The following is a 17,791-nucleotide window of genomic DNA, read 5'->3' on the forward strand; positions in this document are numbered from 1 at the left end:
CTGCTTCGTCGCCTCAAAATGCCTGAGCCAAAGCCAGGGCCAGGCCTCCCCGCTGCTGCTGCTGCCGCCCCTGGAACCAAATACCAGCACCTGCGGGGCTCGGCAGGGGGAAGAGGGCACCACTGGCGAAGAAGCACTGGATGAAGGTATCGGACGCTTCCTGCTGGGGTTTAATGCTCTGAACGAAAGGGCATTATGTGTATTAAGTGGCCTGATCCTGCTCGCTCGCTGCACGTTGTCGCACACAGTGTCTTTTGTCCAGTCCTGGAAGGGGGCACAGGGCCGGTCCCTGCCATGTCCCCCGTCACCTCCCCTCTCCCGTACACCCTGCCCTGTTCGCGGAAGGAAAGAAAGAAGCCGGAATTTATTTTAATCGTTTATTGTATAATATAAAACTACAAAAGTAAGACTGCTCATTTCCATGTACATTTGTCCAATTGGTTTTGATTACAGCCCATACCTACATGTGAATACAGTAATCTGGTTTCAGATGTATATGTCTGTAATATTGCATAGAAAAGGCACAGCTCTAAGGTCTGTGGGAGGGGGAAGGGGAAATACAGCCTTTTTTCTTTTTTTCTTTTTTTTTTCTTTTTTTTGACAATAACAAGCCCTGTTCAAACAACCATGCACTGAACATGTCACACTATTTACACCTTTTCCGGAATCTTGGCCTTTACAGGCGCTAGTACGGATTACGCTCAGAACTAGATCGGAGTTGAGGTTGGGATTTTTGTCTGCAATTTGTATTTTTAAAGAGGTTCCAGAACTTGCATTAGGCTTATTTTCAGGAAAAGAAAAAGTGCTTAAAAAGAACTAATTTCTTGAAAAATGTTCAGTCTCATTAATTAATAGAAGCACTGAAAGCAACTTGCACAGAAGCAGGATATTGAAACCTGAGGGGTGGGGAAAAACAAAACAACCAAATAAACCCTGTAACAACAACGCAAAGTTCACAATACGCCGGAGTTGATTAAACCGTTTGTCAGACAGGACCCATTACAATTTACTCAATTTAATTGTGATAAAAGTGTAAACTTTGGATTCATAACATTGGTTTGAAACAATCCAGGCTATTACCACACAGCAGTGAGGGGAGGGGGGGGAAAAAAAAAAACACACGTTACCTCTCGCGAAGTCCAAATTTATTCTTACAGTGATTGCTTCAGCCGGTCTTGCTTCTCTAGGTGGCTGCAGGGAAGGTGCCGGATTGATGCTTTTAGTTTAAGCGTTACGCTGCTCAACCACGTTTTCTTGCCTCTCGGGCTGACCCGTCCTACGGGGGCTGGCTGGGGACCAGTGCGCCAGGACCGGCTGGCTGGGGCGCAGCACTGTGGGCAGCTGGACTCAGCCGCGTGCCTTCGCTGTCCTTACCTTCGGGCAAGAGGCTCGGTCTGCTCGGCTGCATCTTCTGGGGCTGGAGGTAACGTCCCGCAGCCTCCATCACCCAGCTGAACGCTGCCTCTGCGGACATTTTCCGGACCAGCACGCTAGAGGTGATTGCGCTTGCTGCTGGCTCCCCTCACAGACCGAGAGGCCGACAGGGTAGGAGGCTGACTGGGACTCGTTTTGAACATAAAACTGTCCCCCACCCATACCCCTTTTGCATATTTCAAACAACCAGACCCATATTAGAAAAAGAGTGGTGGTGGTGGGGAAAAAATGTCATGTGAACCATGCATATCCTGACTGGAACTCAATTCATTTTCTCTGAATCTGGCTCCCATACCCTTTTTCATACAGATTTACATTCCTACAAGAGAATACATTCCTACCATACATTCTGTACATGTTACAATCCAGATGTTGTTAGCTTCACAATAAAATAAATATATTTACAGAAGGAAAAAAAAGAATAAATAATTTATGAAAAACAAAAAAAAATCACTTCAAATCCAAAGCTCTTTTATTCTGCTCCCATCTTGTCACTTCATTGCACATTAATGTTGAAATCCATCCCTGGTGTAGGTCCCGGAGAAGCCCCGTGTGTGGCTGCGGTGAGGACCACGGGGTGAGCGGCACCGCTGAGACCTTTTTCCCTCTGTGGCCTGCCGTGGCTGCCAGCAGGACCAGAGCCTCTCCCTAGCCCCACGTGTCAGCTGTGTTGGTGTCCCACCGGATCGCCGCCAGGCCCCCGCGGCAGGGCCTGCGCTTCAGCACCAAGGATACACAGACGTTGTCTTCTGAGTGGTAAATGGACTTAGAGCTCATCTCGTCGCTCCTGCGGCTACACCAACTGCACCTAGCCACGCTTCAACAGCAGCGCGTGGCTCCAAAAATGGCATTTATGTGAACTTTTGCCTAACATGTGGTAGTTGTTTGACTGCATAAATAACCCTCCCCTCCAAAAAATACAAAAAATAAAAAGGGTAGCTCCAGCATACTGTAAATAAGTTTTTAACCATGGTAATGCGCAGTGCTTACCAAGTTACCGCGTGAAATCATCGGTGCTACTGCGTGCCTACAGGTTTGTGCAAACAGCCCCCGTGCCGCATGGCCAATGTTTTACCAGTTTCTCCAGTTATGAGCGGTGTAGAGCCCAGCAGGGCTGCTTCCCTACAGGCCCGCAGCCGAGCGAGGTCCAGCTGCTACCACGTGCGGTGCGGGGGCATCCCCACCCCTGGGCCCTGCACTGTGCTCGGTCAAGGGGTTTCTGTTGGAAGTGATAACTTATTTTTTAGCCCGTGTAAGGAAATGACTGCAGCTCCATCAGCATCACTGAGTTTGGCTTGGAAAAGAAAGAAAACCCACCCCCGCGCCCAGTTGTCCCCCAGCCCCACGCCTCACCCTGGCAGAGGAGTTGGGCTCCAGAAGCGTTTCATAATTGTACGCGACGCGTTTCGTTTCAATTAGGAGTTCCTTCATTGCAAAATGCATTTGCTTTTATACTCTGTCTGTGTGCATAGCTATGTTATATCTATCTATCTATACACTAATAAATATATATGGCCTGTTTTAAAGTGCCAATTTATAAAAAGCTGCCTCCTTAAAAGGCAGACAAGACCCAATTTCATCCATGACAAGAAGGGAGCAGAATTGACTGAATATTGCCAAATGACGTAAAACATAATTTAAAATTTCTTAAATAAATATAAAAGTTATTCCTAAAGAAGCCATAGGCATGTCAACAATATAGGTTGTAACCGGCGCTCAACAGCTAAAGTACCATTGAAAAACTAAAATGCCATAGCAACTTCAGCAATAGGCATGATACATTGCAAACATTTTGTTTTTAAATTAAATGTACACCACAATGAACTTAAAAAATGCTATTGGTGCAGTAATGAGAAGACTTCTCAGGTGTTACGGGGAAACGGGACCATGCATAGAAAGCTGTGTCTGTATATTCGTTGTAAAACAGGTCTATAAAGTGTAAAGCAGGTAACACAGTTGATACAAGAAACCAACCCTATACGAGATGCCAAGTGATGTAACGCGACTGGCTCCAGTTTCAACAGCAATGGATATTAAAGCAAGTCCATCCAGTGCAGGTAAGAGATGAGCTTCACTGCAGTAATACTGAAGTTGCCTTTTTCAGCACTTAGCACAGTGAGGTGGGGCGCGGGGAGGAGAAATGCTCCAAGAAAGGGCGCGTGGACGCTTCGACGCCAGTCTTCTGCCCGCCGATCAGGACGATGGCCGCGGGAGGGATGCTCCTGGCGAGCAGCAGGCGTGGTCCCCCTCGAAATTGCTCCCGGGGCTGCAGGCGAGGAGGGGCTGCACCGCCACCGCGTTCAGCTCCTCCGGGCTGGAGTTCCACAACTGTTTCCTGCCGACTGCTTCGCGTACGTGTTGGAAAAGGACATGGCTCTGAGTTTCGGGAATCACAGTAGTGCGCAGTGGGTACAGCAGGGAGCAAACACTTGTGAAACTCCTACAGGAGCAGCTCCCAGCCCTTTCTTAAAGCACTTTTTTTTGTTTGTTTGTTTGTTTGCATTCAGGGAAACCAACTGCAGGCTTATTTGATCCAATTTTCTCTTTGCACCATACACATATAAAACATTACAACTCTGTATAAAAGTACAAGTGGTTCTTGTACATCTGAATTATGCAGGAACTATGTGAGCAAATCCTATCAAAATAGCTATTTTTTGTGTGTATAAACAGCATTTGTTTTTAGAAAAAACAATATCATAAACTGCAGAATCTGTACAAAAATATAAAATAAATTTGGGCAGCAGTTTCTAAACAGCCATGTAAATGCAACACTTAAAGAGGAGCAGGTTAATGCCTCCAAAAGGCTGAATTGCTAAGTCAACCTATACAGGGCTAAAATGGTATTGAGATTATCTAAATAATAAATTTTTTTACCTCTTGCAATAAAACTTATAGAAAAAATAGACAAATATGCACATGCAATTTACAGCTTTCCCAAACATAATCCTTGTGCTTAGCTTTTACATTTTTTTTTGTAATAACATAACATTGTCTACAATACATATTCTTTCCTATACCAGGATATTCGGTCTTCCTTGAGGAACCACTTTAAAAAAAATACATTAGAAGTGGTCATACATGGATGAAGGCACTCCAACTCTGCTTGAAGCAAAAACTAGTGTGATCCTTTTCTTTTCAAAAAAGGCAAGCAAGGACGCATGCACAGTGCTGTGAATCGGGGGCGGGAGGGACTATGGAAATACTACCAAGTGTATATACTGGTACTTAAAATTAAAATTTAAAAAAAAAAAAAAGAAGAAAAGAGAGAGAGAGAGTTGCTATATTTCTATATTTTAAGATCCAACAAGCACCTCCATGATGTGATCCAGTTCTGTGAGGTCCATTTTGAAAGGCTGATTTGGAGTTACTGGTTGACTGCTGTATGGCGCGAGCGTTTTTAGGAGCTCATCTGCTGAGACGGGAGCCATTTTGGAGGCAGCCCCCGTGGCAGACGTGCAGGGGTCAAAATCATACATGGACGTGTCAATGTCAGCGAACAGAATGTCGTCCAGGGTCAAGTCTGTGAGGAAACCTGTGGAAGTCGTGATCTCGAAGTTGCCGGGCAGCGAGTCCATGAGTTTGGATTCGGCTGTTCTGCTCTCCGCGATGCCCTCGGGCTTTTGAACGCTGGACTCGCTGGGGTGGTCTTTAGAGTCAGCGGCGGCTGTGTCGGCTGCTACTGCTACTGCCTCTGCGGAGGTAGGTGCGGGACAAAGCTCCTCGATTTCGTCCAAGGCTGAGGAGAAGCTGTCCTTGACTGGTTGGAGAGCAGGAGGTGGTAGTTTCGTCGGACCATCATGCTGGACAGTCGGGGAAGTGCAAAAAGTGTCGTCCTCGAGCAAAGAGGCCGGGGTGAGGCAAGACTCCAGGGGCGTAGTGCTTACGAAGTCAGTGGGGAGCAGGGGCTGGGAGGCGAGATGGCTGAACGCCGGCTGGGCCTCGCGGAAGTTGTCGCTGAGAGGGTCGGTGGGCTGCGAAGCAGTCACAAACACAGGCCTCAAGCTGCCTTCTTGTTTGAGTTCTTCCTGGATTCGCCTCAACATGTTGTTAATTAAAACTGTCTTTTGCAAGCTCGGCTCGGTTAATGGCCTGTGGTTATAAAGTTTCATAAGGGAAATGTTGAAGATAGTCTGACGCTGTAAGGTGTAAGACACCTTAGAGGGACCATCAGTAGGAGACACCACTTTGCCTTCCAACCCATCTTCATGCTCGTCAAACTTCCGCTTTCCTCCTTTCCCCAACATATATCTGAAAGGAAGGAGAAGGCACTGATGAAGCCAGCAAAGCTCAAAGTCTGCTCTTCGCTCCCCCAGCCCCCTCCCTGGCCAGGCGCCGTGGGCAGACTGGCCATCCCATCCCCTCCTTGCTTACCCCAGCCGCCACACGCGCGCTCAACAGCACATTTCCCTCGAGCACGTGTTAAGCGTACGGTCCCACCTATCTGCACAGAGTGGACAAGCTCCAGATCCTGCATTAAATTCTTTCGAGCTTCCTGGCCGATGCAGTACCATGGCTGGGAATACAAACCTCGCACGCCGAGGTTCTTACAACGAATTTCCCTTTTTTATTTGAAAGTATGTTTGCGGGGGGAAGGGGAGCGAGGCTCAGCAATCCTATACCGAGAGAAACCTTCACGGCGAAGTCTGGAGTGTCAGCTCTTAGGCTACACACAGATCTGACCTCGTGGGTTTATTTAAATGATTGCATATGGACTAAACTACTGGAGCAGGAAATGCAGTTATTACACTCATCTCATCGCAGAATTAGATGAATTACAGACAAAGAAGACCCGCCAGGTCATTTAGCCTGATCGCCAAGATTATTCTCTGCACGACGTTCTGCTGCCGCAGCAGGGGGTGCCTCGACTCCCACTAGCGACGGGCCCTGGCTTTGGGGACGCTTTTGGGGACACGGCCACCAGAGAGCCTTAAAGGCTTCTGCGTGGCACCTCGTCACACACACCAGCCGGCCGTGGGCCCCCAGGTGGGCACCACCTGCCTGCTGCATGGGAGCTTTGTTCTTCTGGGGGCAGGAAACGCTGGCACACGGTGGGGGTGGCAGCTGAAATCCTTTCCTCAGCTTCTCCTTGGCTAAGGCAGTGCCAGCAGCCTCTGCCACCTCCGGCGAGGCTTTTGGCGCGCGAGGCAGCTCCCTAGCTGGGGACAGATGAGCTATTGCAACAGAGCAGGAATGCACCGCTCCAGACGAACCATTTGTCTCTGCTTCCCCCAAATCAGAGCGTGTTCCTCGCCCAGGACTACATCCATGTCAAGTTTCCTTTGAGGTTCACTGAGAACAAAAGAACGCCTTAGGGCTTTTTAAGAGAACAAAAATCAGCATAAGTGCATGTGCTTTTCTCCTGGTCAGATAGCAGATTTTGAAGAAGGTAACTAAGGCAATTTTACCAAATCTCCCCAGCATCGCAAATCATTGCTGAGCTAAGAGTAAGTAGGGCACTTCAGTCCTCGCTGCTGTCTCTTCCAGGATGTTTCAGAGCACCGAGAAAAGCCTGCAAACACTCCTCTACACAGCCTAGTCCCAGGCTCATTTTGTCCCCGTTATTTTTGTGACCTAAAGATCCCCCCCAGACGCAAAGGAACAAAGGCACCGCCGTGCTGAACGGGCATGACACCTTACGTTGTGCCTCCGAGCGGGGAGGGCTTGAGGGCCAGAAGACCTCTGCCACCACCTATCTTCGGGGAGCAGCCAGGGCTGGATTTGCCGAAATGTCAGTGGCTGCGGGATCAGACAGCGTGGTGCCCACGCCAGCACCTCCTTCGGGGCTCACACAACAGCAGGTTCCCTCCAGCTCTCTCCCTCACTACCTGCATGGAATGAAGTTGCAACAGATTTATGTATAAACGCATTTTTAACCCCAAACGTGACTTCTCCCATACGAGCTTCATTATGCAGCTGGCTCCTGGCTATCGTGCAGGAGACAAAACTTGCCTTCCTTATTTGAGTACAATCCCCAGCTCCCCGGATGGGATCCCCGCCTGCGAAATGACTGCGCCAGGCAGGTCCAAGACAATCTGATCGCTGTACGCCCGTTGCAGACAGACAACATACTTAAGGGCGTGCAAACACCCCCAGGAACGTCTGCGAAACATTCAAAAGCAAAGAGCCCTTGCGACGTCGTCGGGGTTTCGATAAAAAAAAAAAGGAACGAGGTTCAGAAGGCATTTGCTGGATGTTAAATCCCAAATCAGATTGGGTGAAGTGAGCCCTTTCTGGTTAAAAATAAGTCCCAAATCCAGATCATTTTCTAGCATATTATGCAATTAAAAAAAGAAAGGCGGGGGGGGAGGGAGCGAGGAACGGGCAGGCTGCGATCCAACCTCCTTGGCCAGCTACCAGCGATCCCCGCGCCTGGAATCTCGGGTGAGCAAAACCTCTGAAATTTAGCACTGCCGCTGAAGTCTGGTTTTTCTCTGCTCCCTGGTGTCACTTCCATGGGCTACTCCAGAGCTGCGCACGTGGGCTCGGGGTGGTGGTGGGGCTTTTCTGTTTAAATATTGACGACCGACACGCTTCCTTCGACTTCAAGCACCTACAGCGAGAACGGGAGCTCGAGGCTAGCAGGAATCAAAAATCCTACCTGAGTTCAGCGCATGTTAAAGAAGCTGTGGGTTAGGAGGAGAGCGAGCAGCTTTCCGCCCCTTCTGACTCTCTCCTCCCCCTGAAAAAAGACAGACTCTGTCCTAAAGACATACCAACACTCCTTCCGCAATGCTCTATTTAAAGGAGAAATTTTTAAATGGCTCGGGGACTAGGAGAGTTTTGAAGTTTGTCAGGCTCTGCGAGGAATGTATAAAAATATTCACAGCACAAAGCCAACCTTTTTCCCCGTGATAAAGAAAACACCACTGGGGTGGCTGTGCTCAGCTCCCCGCGCTTGATTATTAATTATTATTGTCAGGGGACGTCGGCACGCATTTCTAATGAACCCAATTGAGCTGGTTTCTCTCATTTACATCCAAGATCGAGGTGCTGGTGGCTGGACATTTTCTAAGCTGGCCAGTAAGAGCTATGGGATCATCATTAGTAAACACAATGATAAGCTCTCTGCGTCGTTTTCCAGGAAGCACAGAAATGATTCAAGGTTTCCTGTATGTATGACTGTCAAGCTTTCACATCTCACTCGATCTTCGTGTAGCTCGGTTCAGAGCCGGTCCTTTTAAAGGACAAAACAGATCAGGAAACTCACAATTTCTCCTCTTAGCTTTTCAGCGCAGCTTTCAGTTTTCTTTTCCCCAGAAATGCTCTCTGAAAGCATTTAACTATTAAAGCTACAAAGCAGGGCTGCAGCCTAAGCAGGGGGGTTATTCCCCCAGACAGGGAGCTGCAATGAACACCGCAAGACTCCTAGCTTTACAGAGTTTTATTTTATTCCCTTCTCCTCTGACATGCAAATGGGAATTGTAAAAACATTTTCCTCCAGTTTCTATAAATCACTTCACTCATTCTAAGCAAGGAGGCGGTATCTTTTAGGACCAGCTGATACTGTGGGTAAAAGCACACATGCCTGCAAGCCTTCCTCTGCATCTCCCTAAACTAATCGCGTAGTTTCTGACCGCCACAGCTGAAGACAACGTTGCCTGCTTATCCTTTGCCCTTCACACCTACATTAGGAGATCGGTTTTGTACATCTCAAGGTAGCGAAAAACACAAAACCAAATTGCAAGCTCAAACATCTCAAACAAAAGCCTCGCTGCTCTCCTTCGCAGCCAAAGCTCCTGCTGGGAGGACGAAGACGCCAAACTTACAGATCTGGTTGGGCAAAGATTAGCAGGGGATGAGATACACTCGCACCCTCCCGAGCGCAGGAAGTCAGAGCCGGCCTACTGAGTCATAGGGCTGCGATGGGGACGGACCGACAGCAACCCACCCAAACCAGCCGGGCAGCGACAAGGGGTCATGCCCGCGGCGGGGTTTTCGTGCATCTGTTTTGGCTGAGCGGCAATCCCGGCCAGAAGTTGTTCTGCTGCGCTTCCAGCGGGCTGCCAGCAGCTGTCATTCTGTGTCCAAGCGCTCGAGTTGAGACGGGATGTCGCTTTGTTGTTGTTGTTTTAATAAGGGGTGTTGCAGGGTTTTGGTATGCAAGTTAGTTTTCAGCGTTACTTAGGTATGTGGAATTAGAGAGTCGAAGAAAGGCCGTGGAAAAACTGAACTTATCCGGGGCAAGGGGGGGTTGGGAATTACTCAGAGATTTTCCCCGCTATTCCCCACCAGTTGGCTCCAAAGCTGGAAGACCCAGACCCAAAAGTTGAACCATTGTTGTTGAGAAGGCTTCAGCTTGCTTTTTTTGCCCATTTAGGGTGATTGCACGCGCCTCAGAGCCAGAGAAATGCTAGCATTGTTTGGGAGTTGGCTTCTCTTAATTGAAAAACAAAAGTAATATATATTTTTTTCATTTGCATGTCATTTAGCCTCCTTTTATTGGTGCTGCATGCTCTTCAGCCGGAGCTGGAAAAAAAAAATGCAGTTGGGGCTCAGCAGAAGAGATAATCAGCCTGGAGCGGGTGGTGCTCTGGAGTCAACCGTAATCGATTACACACAAAAAGCTTGTGCAATGCCTGGCTGTGTCTCCGAGCCTACTTAGCGACGAGTCCTTCGCTCTGCAGAGGAGAGAGAGAGGCATGTGCCCAGCGTGAGAGAAGTGCTGCACGCATCAATTGCGTGTACAGTGTTACACCTTGTCACTGCTGGGCTATTTCTGAAGTCTTTATTAATTGGGAACTTGGCATCAGGAAGCAGTGGATATGCAAAAAATGGAGGGGAAAAGTGATTTAGTTATCTCAGCAGTAATAAAAACACCCTTTAATGTTAACTCGCAAAAGCTTTTAACTGTTTAGCTTAAAATACCTCTCAAGGCTGAGGGCTTTTCTTGGAAGCCAGTTCCACAGCCCCCGAGTGCCCCCTGATCAGAGGCAGGCAGGAAGGGAGAGAAAGAAAGGGGAACTGAATGCCGAGAGGGACTGTGTAAGGGCATCTTTCACAAGTCACCTCTCCACTCTCAAATTTATGCCACCCTATCAGCCAGGCTAGAGGATGAACAGGTTAATGCAGTGAGGCTCGCTGTCACAATGTTGCTCAAAAAGATAAATGCAGAAAAAGAGAGGGAAAAAAAGAAAAAAAAAAGGCATTTCAGGGGATTTAAAGAAAAGCAACACTTCACGCCCATGGAGGAAAACACAGAAGTCCCTGAAACTGCACAGAAAGTTGAAAACATGCACACTGAACTCCCAAAACTAAGTTTCCCAAATCTCAGGTACAGATGAACCTCACCGGGGCTACTCGGAGACTCTATCCAGTAAATTACGCAAGCGCTTTCTGTGTCACTTCTGGAACATGAAACATTATTTTCCTCTCCTCCATCCCTCCTCACTCCTCATCCTTGAGGGTTGTGTTGGCTGTATCCTGGCCCAACGGTAGTCAATGAGTGTTTTGTTACTGACTTCAGCAGGATCGGGATTTGGCACTGATAGCTGCAGGACCAAAATAAAAAGGTCTTTTGTGCCAACTGGGTTCAACTGGCAAGGCGAGGGCCAGGTCCTCCGAGCTAACAGAGGCGTGCGCCGCTTAGAGGCGTCGGCGCGCTGCCGGATCCAGCCCGAGGGACCACCTGAGCTTACAACCAGAGCGGAGGCATCCTCCTCCCAGCGCCTTTTCAGAGCTGGAAAGGAAGGGAAAGAGCGGAGGGGAACGCCAGTAGAAATCTGGCACCCTCTCCCAGCCTCGCTAAAAACAACGCAGCAAGCCCAGGTGTCGAGGTTTAGCGGCAGGGCTGGAGCGAGCGAGCAGCGCGGACTCGGAGAGGTGAGGGCCACCGCGCGATGAAAATCGGCCCTCCTCGAAACTTTCATCTGTTGACACCGGGGTCTTTAAATCCTGGCACAGCAGCATCCCTGGGAGCTAGTACAGCATGTACCACGCAGTAATGCACGGCTACGTTCAATATGCTGCAGCTGGCTCGCAATTTGTACACTGACAGGGCTGGGTTTTTTCTTTTTCTTTCCTTTTTTTTTTTCGCAAGGCTGCTTCTCAGGATCTGATGCAGATTTTACTCGTTCAAGTTTAATGCGTCCATGCTGCCTGGCTAGAGGGAGGGCTCCTGACAAGCGCTGCTGGTTAAGAATTTGGTCTAATGGCAGAGGGCAGCAAAAAACAGAAAGCCCAATACCAGACGTGGAGCCGGGGAACAGAATCGTGCTGGGCTTTCTGTCCTCTCCAGAACCATGCCCTCCTATTTACAAGGTTTGTTTTCCCTGACACTCGCACTTTATCTTAATGCTGGCTGCTTTTTTGTTTTGCCTTTTTTTTTTAAGAGGAAAAAAAAAAAAGCGAGGTTTAATAAGCACTTACAAAACTCTCCTTTAGAGCTCTATCAAAAAATTGGCCTCCTGGGTAGCTCTGTGCTTCCAGAGAGCGCAGGGAATTGTTTTTTCTGTTTGCAAGCCTTCACTGTGAGGCTGTCGTCGCCAGCAGCAACCGTAAGCGGCAGGTATTTCGCACGTACGTTTTGTAGGGGCAGACTCTTCCCATCTCCCGCGGCGGATGGGTGCACCTTGGCTCTCGTGGAAGCTGCGGAGAGGCAGGCAGAGCCGCTTGGTGCTCAGGCTGGAAGCACCCCGCAGCCAAATTCGGTGAGCGAGGCAGCTCCCCGCTGTCGGCACCCACCGCTGAAGGCTGTGGCAGGTAGCAGGGGGACTGAGAGTGGTCTTTTCCAGCTCGTGCTAGTGTCGAAATAAGAAGGGAAGCCACAGCGGGTGACTTTCAGAGGCTGATCTAAGAAGGATTTAGCTAGGGTTGGTGCGAGGAAATCTCTTGGCAAGGGGGAGACGAGAAGCTCGGCCACTCGCATTTTCGGAGCGCCCGGAGCGCCGCCGCTCCCGTGGGGTTTGATTTTGGTGCTCCCGGCTTCTGAAGCCCCCCGTCCCTGAAGGCACGTCTGTGCGAATCAGCAAGTAAGGTGAAGCCTTCCCTAGCAAATAAGCAATGCAATTATAAAGCCAGTCAATAGCGTAACGCCAGCCAACGTGTTCCAGCGATATTTTGAAACTGTAATCTGATCCTACTGTTTCCATCCTCGTGCCTTGCCTGCTCTCCCTTGTTGCATACTGTACTATTTGAGGCCCAGAGGGCAAAGCAAGCTCTTGCTGTTTGTTAATGATCAGAAACTGCGTTTCGAGCGAGAGCTCTCTGCGCGCCGCCCACACTACTTTCTTGATAGTTTCTTCAACTCGCAGCCCGCCGAAGCCCTATTAGAAGGCTCTGTGAAAAACAAAAGGCAGCAAAACAACCAGAAACACGACTTAGGAACTCCACTTCTGTCTTCAGTTTCCAGCTCCTTTCTACCAGGCTAAAAAAAGGCAAAGCCGCAGTCTAAGGCAATCTCCGACTCTGCAGTGTGTTAAGTCTTGCAGGAAACATATGCTTCTATTAAATTGGAAACAGTTTCTAATGCTGTCAGTTTGCTAAATGTAACACGTTCTCTTGGAAGAAGCGGAGCAGTTTTAATGTTTTTGACTAACTGCACACACCAAACAGAGTATGTCTGATAAAGCTGGAATGGGCTCCAATAAATATAGCTTAGGATAAATTACTGCCTCATTAAGTAATTGTTTGGGAAAAGGAGAGCAGGTTTTCTAGATTATAGCCATGTTATTAAGGGTGTTTATAATATTAGGAATTCTATCAGGGTAGCAGACCTTAATACAAGTTTAAATCAGACGAGCACTTGTTAGCTCGTTAAGCCATTAAAAACTACACTGGCAGAATGAGGAGGTGAACAAGACTACACAGGTTCGGCGCAGGGAAAGCTCGTGAGGCGCGCTGCGAAGGAAGGGGCGGCCGTCCAGGCAAACGCCCCGAGTACGAGCAACTTTTGTCAGTACAGAGGAGGAGAGGGCATAGCTGGAGAGCATGCCGAGGCCAGAAAATGTTTAGTCAAACCAGGCTTTATTCGTGTACAGGAAGGCAGTCGCGTTTACTGGAAAAAGAGCAGGTTTGGATTGCCCGGCAGAAGAAATTTCTCTCTCCAAAGGTCTCAAAATGGCAATTCTCACGTGTTCGGCCTCACACACAGCCTCCCATCAGCATCCTTACAGCGGCGCCCACCAGGTGCCACAAAGACCCGGGCCTGCCCTTTTTTGGTCTCGTCCCTAACTGGAAACTTCACGAAACACCCTTCCCACGGCTGCTAACGCCATCTCACCACGAACACCAGCTTCGACACAGACCTTGGCGGATGACTACCGCTAATAACTGCAGTACTCGGGGTGGTCACGGGGCAAAGCTGCCTCCTCCTCGTGCCGTATCTAGGCAGACCCCTCTTTATGTCCTCCCCCAGCGTGGCTGCACGCGCCACCTACTTAAAACCACATCCATGCCACCATGCCGGGGCACTGAGGAGCCTCCCCACTGGGAGCAGGCTTTGCCGAGGCTCCCCTGGTGCTTCGAAGAGCCCCCCCGATGAGCTGGGCCAAGGTTATTCTCAAATTCAGCCTCCACGTGGCGGCATTAAGGAAGCTGCCAGGCCTGCCAAGCGTGAATCAAATTATACCGCGCTGCGTGCACACGGGCTGGGACGGCTCTGCTGCCAATATCAAAAGCTCAAGGACCAGGATCTGCGTTACGCACCTGGGCATCAGCAGTAGGAAACCGGAGCTGCAGTAAATAACACCAGGCGCTGCGCTAGGCCAGCTCCTCAGACTTTACTACACGATTAGCTGATGATTCAGTAGGCTCTGCTTGTTGTCACCTGAAAAACATGCGAGGGCTTCTACGCACAAGTCTCCCCGGGACCAGCCAAGCAGCTCCGCCTGCTCCGTGCTGCCGTTTCTTTTCTGGCACCGGGGGCCTCCTCGCCCAGCAGCCGCCAGCCCTGCCAGCAGGACCGGGGCACGACGAGGGCTCCGCGCGGGGAAAAGCAGGGCCAGCATCTCTTCCAGCAGTGGAGCAGCAGCAATTAAGATGGCCGTGTACCGCTTCAGGGCCCAATTCAGCCAAGAGCCGACCGCCTTCCTTTTCTTCCCACTTCAGAGCCTGCAGGCACCGGCAGAGCGAAAGCACTGGCTGAGAGGAGGCTCCTTACTTGGAAATTATATTCGAGGCGATCTGAGAGGGCTGGTGCAGCCACAAGAAAGTGACTGCTAAAATGACACGCCTGCAACACCAAGATGCTACTGGTCAGTCTCTAAGGGAGGGTGACGAAACAGCAAGGCTGGCTGTACATCCTTCCTCCCCTGCAACGCTGCTCCAAACAATAGATTACGGCAGCGTTGCGTTTCAGCGCACAAGACATCTCGACAGGCGCATGCATGTCACGATCTAGCTGATATTTTTAGTGCACGCAGGGACTGAGCGTCGTAGACCTAGCTTTACGGGATGTGCGCAATTCCTATAAAGGTTAATGAGGGTGGTGTGTGCATCCAAGAGGGACCAGACCCCTTTGTGGGTAATAAGAGAGAGTTTTTCTCACGTATTTATAATTACTTGGTTAGAGTCCTTGCTTGCAAGCGGATCGTAGTGCTTTTTCCCTAAAGATAGCTTGTTTTTCCCCCTCGTTGCGGACCCTTAATAAACACTTGGGGGAAAAAAATACCCACACTGCTGTGGAAAGAACTGAATGGTTTGCCAAAAAGTAGGTTATTGCTCTGAAAACAGTGCTGAATAAATTATCACAGTCAAACTGAAAAGCAGCAAACTGGGGGGGGGGGAAGGGAGGGGAAGAGAAAAAACTCCAAAGAAACGTATACTGCAAAATGCAAAATACATCCCAGCAATGACAAGTCATTTTAGTTTCTGGCCTGCAGGTTTTATTTGTTAACCAGTTTCTTGCTATTGAAAGTTAAAAGAGGAGAAAAACAAAGATTATAACAGAAGGCATTTCCCTGGCACTTTTTAAAGGAGTTACGCTGCACACGGGTTGTTTTCAACATCTTTACTTAAATAAAGTGAACACAGCCCTGCAAGCAAGAATACTCTGTGAAAAAAGCACCCACCCACCCTTGTGTTTCTTTTAAAGATGTGGAAAAGCTGTTGGGCATTTCTCCACCAGTGAGAACCCCCCAGAAAAATGGTAGTTAAAGTTTGACATGAAAGTTTGCTAAGACGGTGTTAAGTGATGTTAGACAACACGATAACTGTTGGCCTTTCAGCCCGCTGCTCTAAAGCTCTCACATTTGTAGAAATACAGCATGTGTTTCCACGTCCAGCGAAGGAGCCTTCGGAAAGCTGATAAAGGGAACTTTGGCCAGCCTTGAACTACATTCAGCTATTACCAGCTACAAGTCAGAGAGGAAAGAGATTTAATTTTTCCTACCACCTGTTTGATTGCACAATAAAACTACTACACCGAAGCAGTCCCCTTTGAAATAGTCACCGTACGATCCACGTAAATTTTATGTGTAGTAGTTTAAACATTCTCAAATAAACCGCTTTGACTTATATGGGGACACCCTTTTAACAGCATATTTTAACAATCCACGTATTCAATACGTACTTGGAAGCACGCTTACTACCGGTCAATTAACATGGAACAAAAACTGGATCATAAAGTAAGTCTCTGGGAATTAGGAGTGGAAAATACAGACGAAGAAGAGACTGGGAAACTGAAACTAAACATCCTAAACCTCATTTTGTTTTCGGTCAGACACAAGCCATTCACCTCACCCAGGACGTTATTACACTAGTTTTCCCCACAATTAAACAAAAAGCAAAAACAAACAAAAAGAAAAGGAAAAAAAAAAGCTAGCAACCCTTCTGACAGCACATATGTACAATGTACGTTCCGCTGACAGCTACGAGAAGCACGGCAGCAACAGGAAGCTTTCTGCTGTATGCTACACGCATACAGAAAATATGATCTCACTTCTTCTCACTCGCAAGGCGTTTGTGTAATACTTTAGTTAGGGGAGGAAAGGGGAAGGGTTGCTTCGAAGGGCCGGTTTTGCCAAACAGATGGAGGAGGAGGGTAAGAGAGCCTAGGCCGTGTGCTCGATCACCGGAGGGTAACCTAAGCAAGTTATTGCCCCCCTGGGACAGCTGGCACTGAAGTCACCCCGGTCAAAACCCCTCCAACGGCAGCAGAGCATAATAAAGTGTAAGTCATTCCTCCTGCACGAGGACGGGTGCACGAACCGGCTGGCAACAAATCATGCTCTGAGAAAAGGCACAAATGGAGAGGGCTCCCTCACAGGCACACACGTACGCTCACGCGCAGAGATAAGGAAGCAAAATGTTACCACTAGCTGTAAAAACGCCGTGGTTTGCGCACGAACACCGGTCTCCTATCTTGATGAAGTGTGTATTTTAAAAATATGCAAATCCTATGCATGCACGTGTACCTATTAACCACTTCTTCCAAGGGTGAAAGGCTGCCTGTAAAAACACATGAAAAGTGAAGGGTTTGTGGAGGCACCGGAAGATGACGATGTATTTCTGAATTAGGTTTTAAAACTTCATTTTGCAGCTACCTGAAGTTAAGACAAAGCTGCCTTTAGGCGTCTGAAACTAGTCAGACCTGCTGTAGCAGTTGCACAGTCTGCTTCAAATATGCCCTCCACGCTCCTTTCAACCTCCACCCCAACATATATCCGCATAGTTTGCCTCCGATCATGGGTGGTTCTTTCTATAGCACAGTTCGCTCAGCCTTATTGCCTGCCTGGCACGCCAGGAGCTTTTCAAAGACTGATGTTACAGGCCTCGGTACGAAAAAGCTTGGAAACTGCAAAGGGAGGAGTTGGTAATTGTCACGTTTCCACTGAAGGCGAGCGCGGCTCAAACAGCTCAGGGGGTTCTGGGGAGGTCGAAGATCTGGGATCGAGAGAAGAGTTTTTTTCATTACAGATCATCCAAGCAAGTTTTCGGGTGAGTTTAGATCTTTCCACCAACTCAGGGTTCCTTTGAAAAAGGAACTTCTTTCTTCTGTTACTTCCATGTACCGCCCAGTTTTAAAAATAACATTAAAGAAAACAACCCACTTTTGCACTTTTCTCTTTTGTGTTCATAACATAGTAGAATACAATTTTATTCAAACTTCCCTGGAAGCAGAAGCTGCCAGATGAAATCAAATATGTCTTACTGGTGTGAAAGCAATGGAAACAAGCTTTGGCTCCCAGTAATTACACGGACTGAGATTCATGTCATTCAACGCCACTTAAAACTCAATTCCAATGTGTTATTAACGAGACGTTCCTCGTTAAGCCCACTGCTCATCAAAACACCGACCAGGTCATACAGACTGGGAACTTGGGGCGTTGTAGGGCAACCCTACAGTTATGTACCATGCAGGGCAGAGGACCGAATCCGGCCCTGTGTTTGGACAAGTGATGGCTCGAACTTGCACCCA

The 17,791-nt window shown here is 48.6% G+C and overlaps 1 protein-coding gene across 3 annotated transcripts in view; it reads right to left on the minus strand.

Moving 5' to 3' along the window:
* Positions 1-363: 363 nt before the first annotated feature.
* SERTAD2 (SERTA domain containing 2) overlaps positions 364-17,791 on the minus strand; it is an 81,263-nt gene continuing 63,835 nt past the window's right edge. For 2 of the 3 annotated variants that reach the window (XM_080586530.1, XM_080586529.1), the window contains exon 2: positions 364-5,685. In XM_080586530.1, the coding sequence (XP_080442656.1) occupies positions 4,731-5,681 (951 nt within the window). In that variant the 5' untranslated portion in view covers positions 5,682-5,685 and the 3' untranslated portion in view covers positions 364-4,730. Of the gene's footprint in view, positions 5,686-7,074; positions 7,263-17,791 lie in introns of those variants that run through there. The other variant, XM_080586531.1, reaches the window with a different exon arrangement.

The sequence above is a fragment of the Anser brachyrhynchus genome (assembly GCF_964034855.1).
Source record: "Anser brachyrhynchus genome assembly, chromosome: 3".
Lineage (NCBI taxonomy): Eukaryota > Metazoa > Chordata > Aves > Anseriformes > Anatidae > Anser > Anser brachyrhynchus.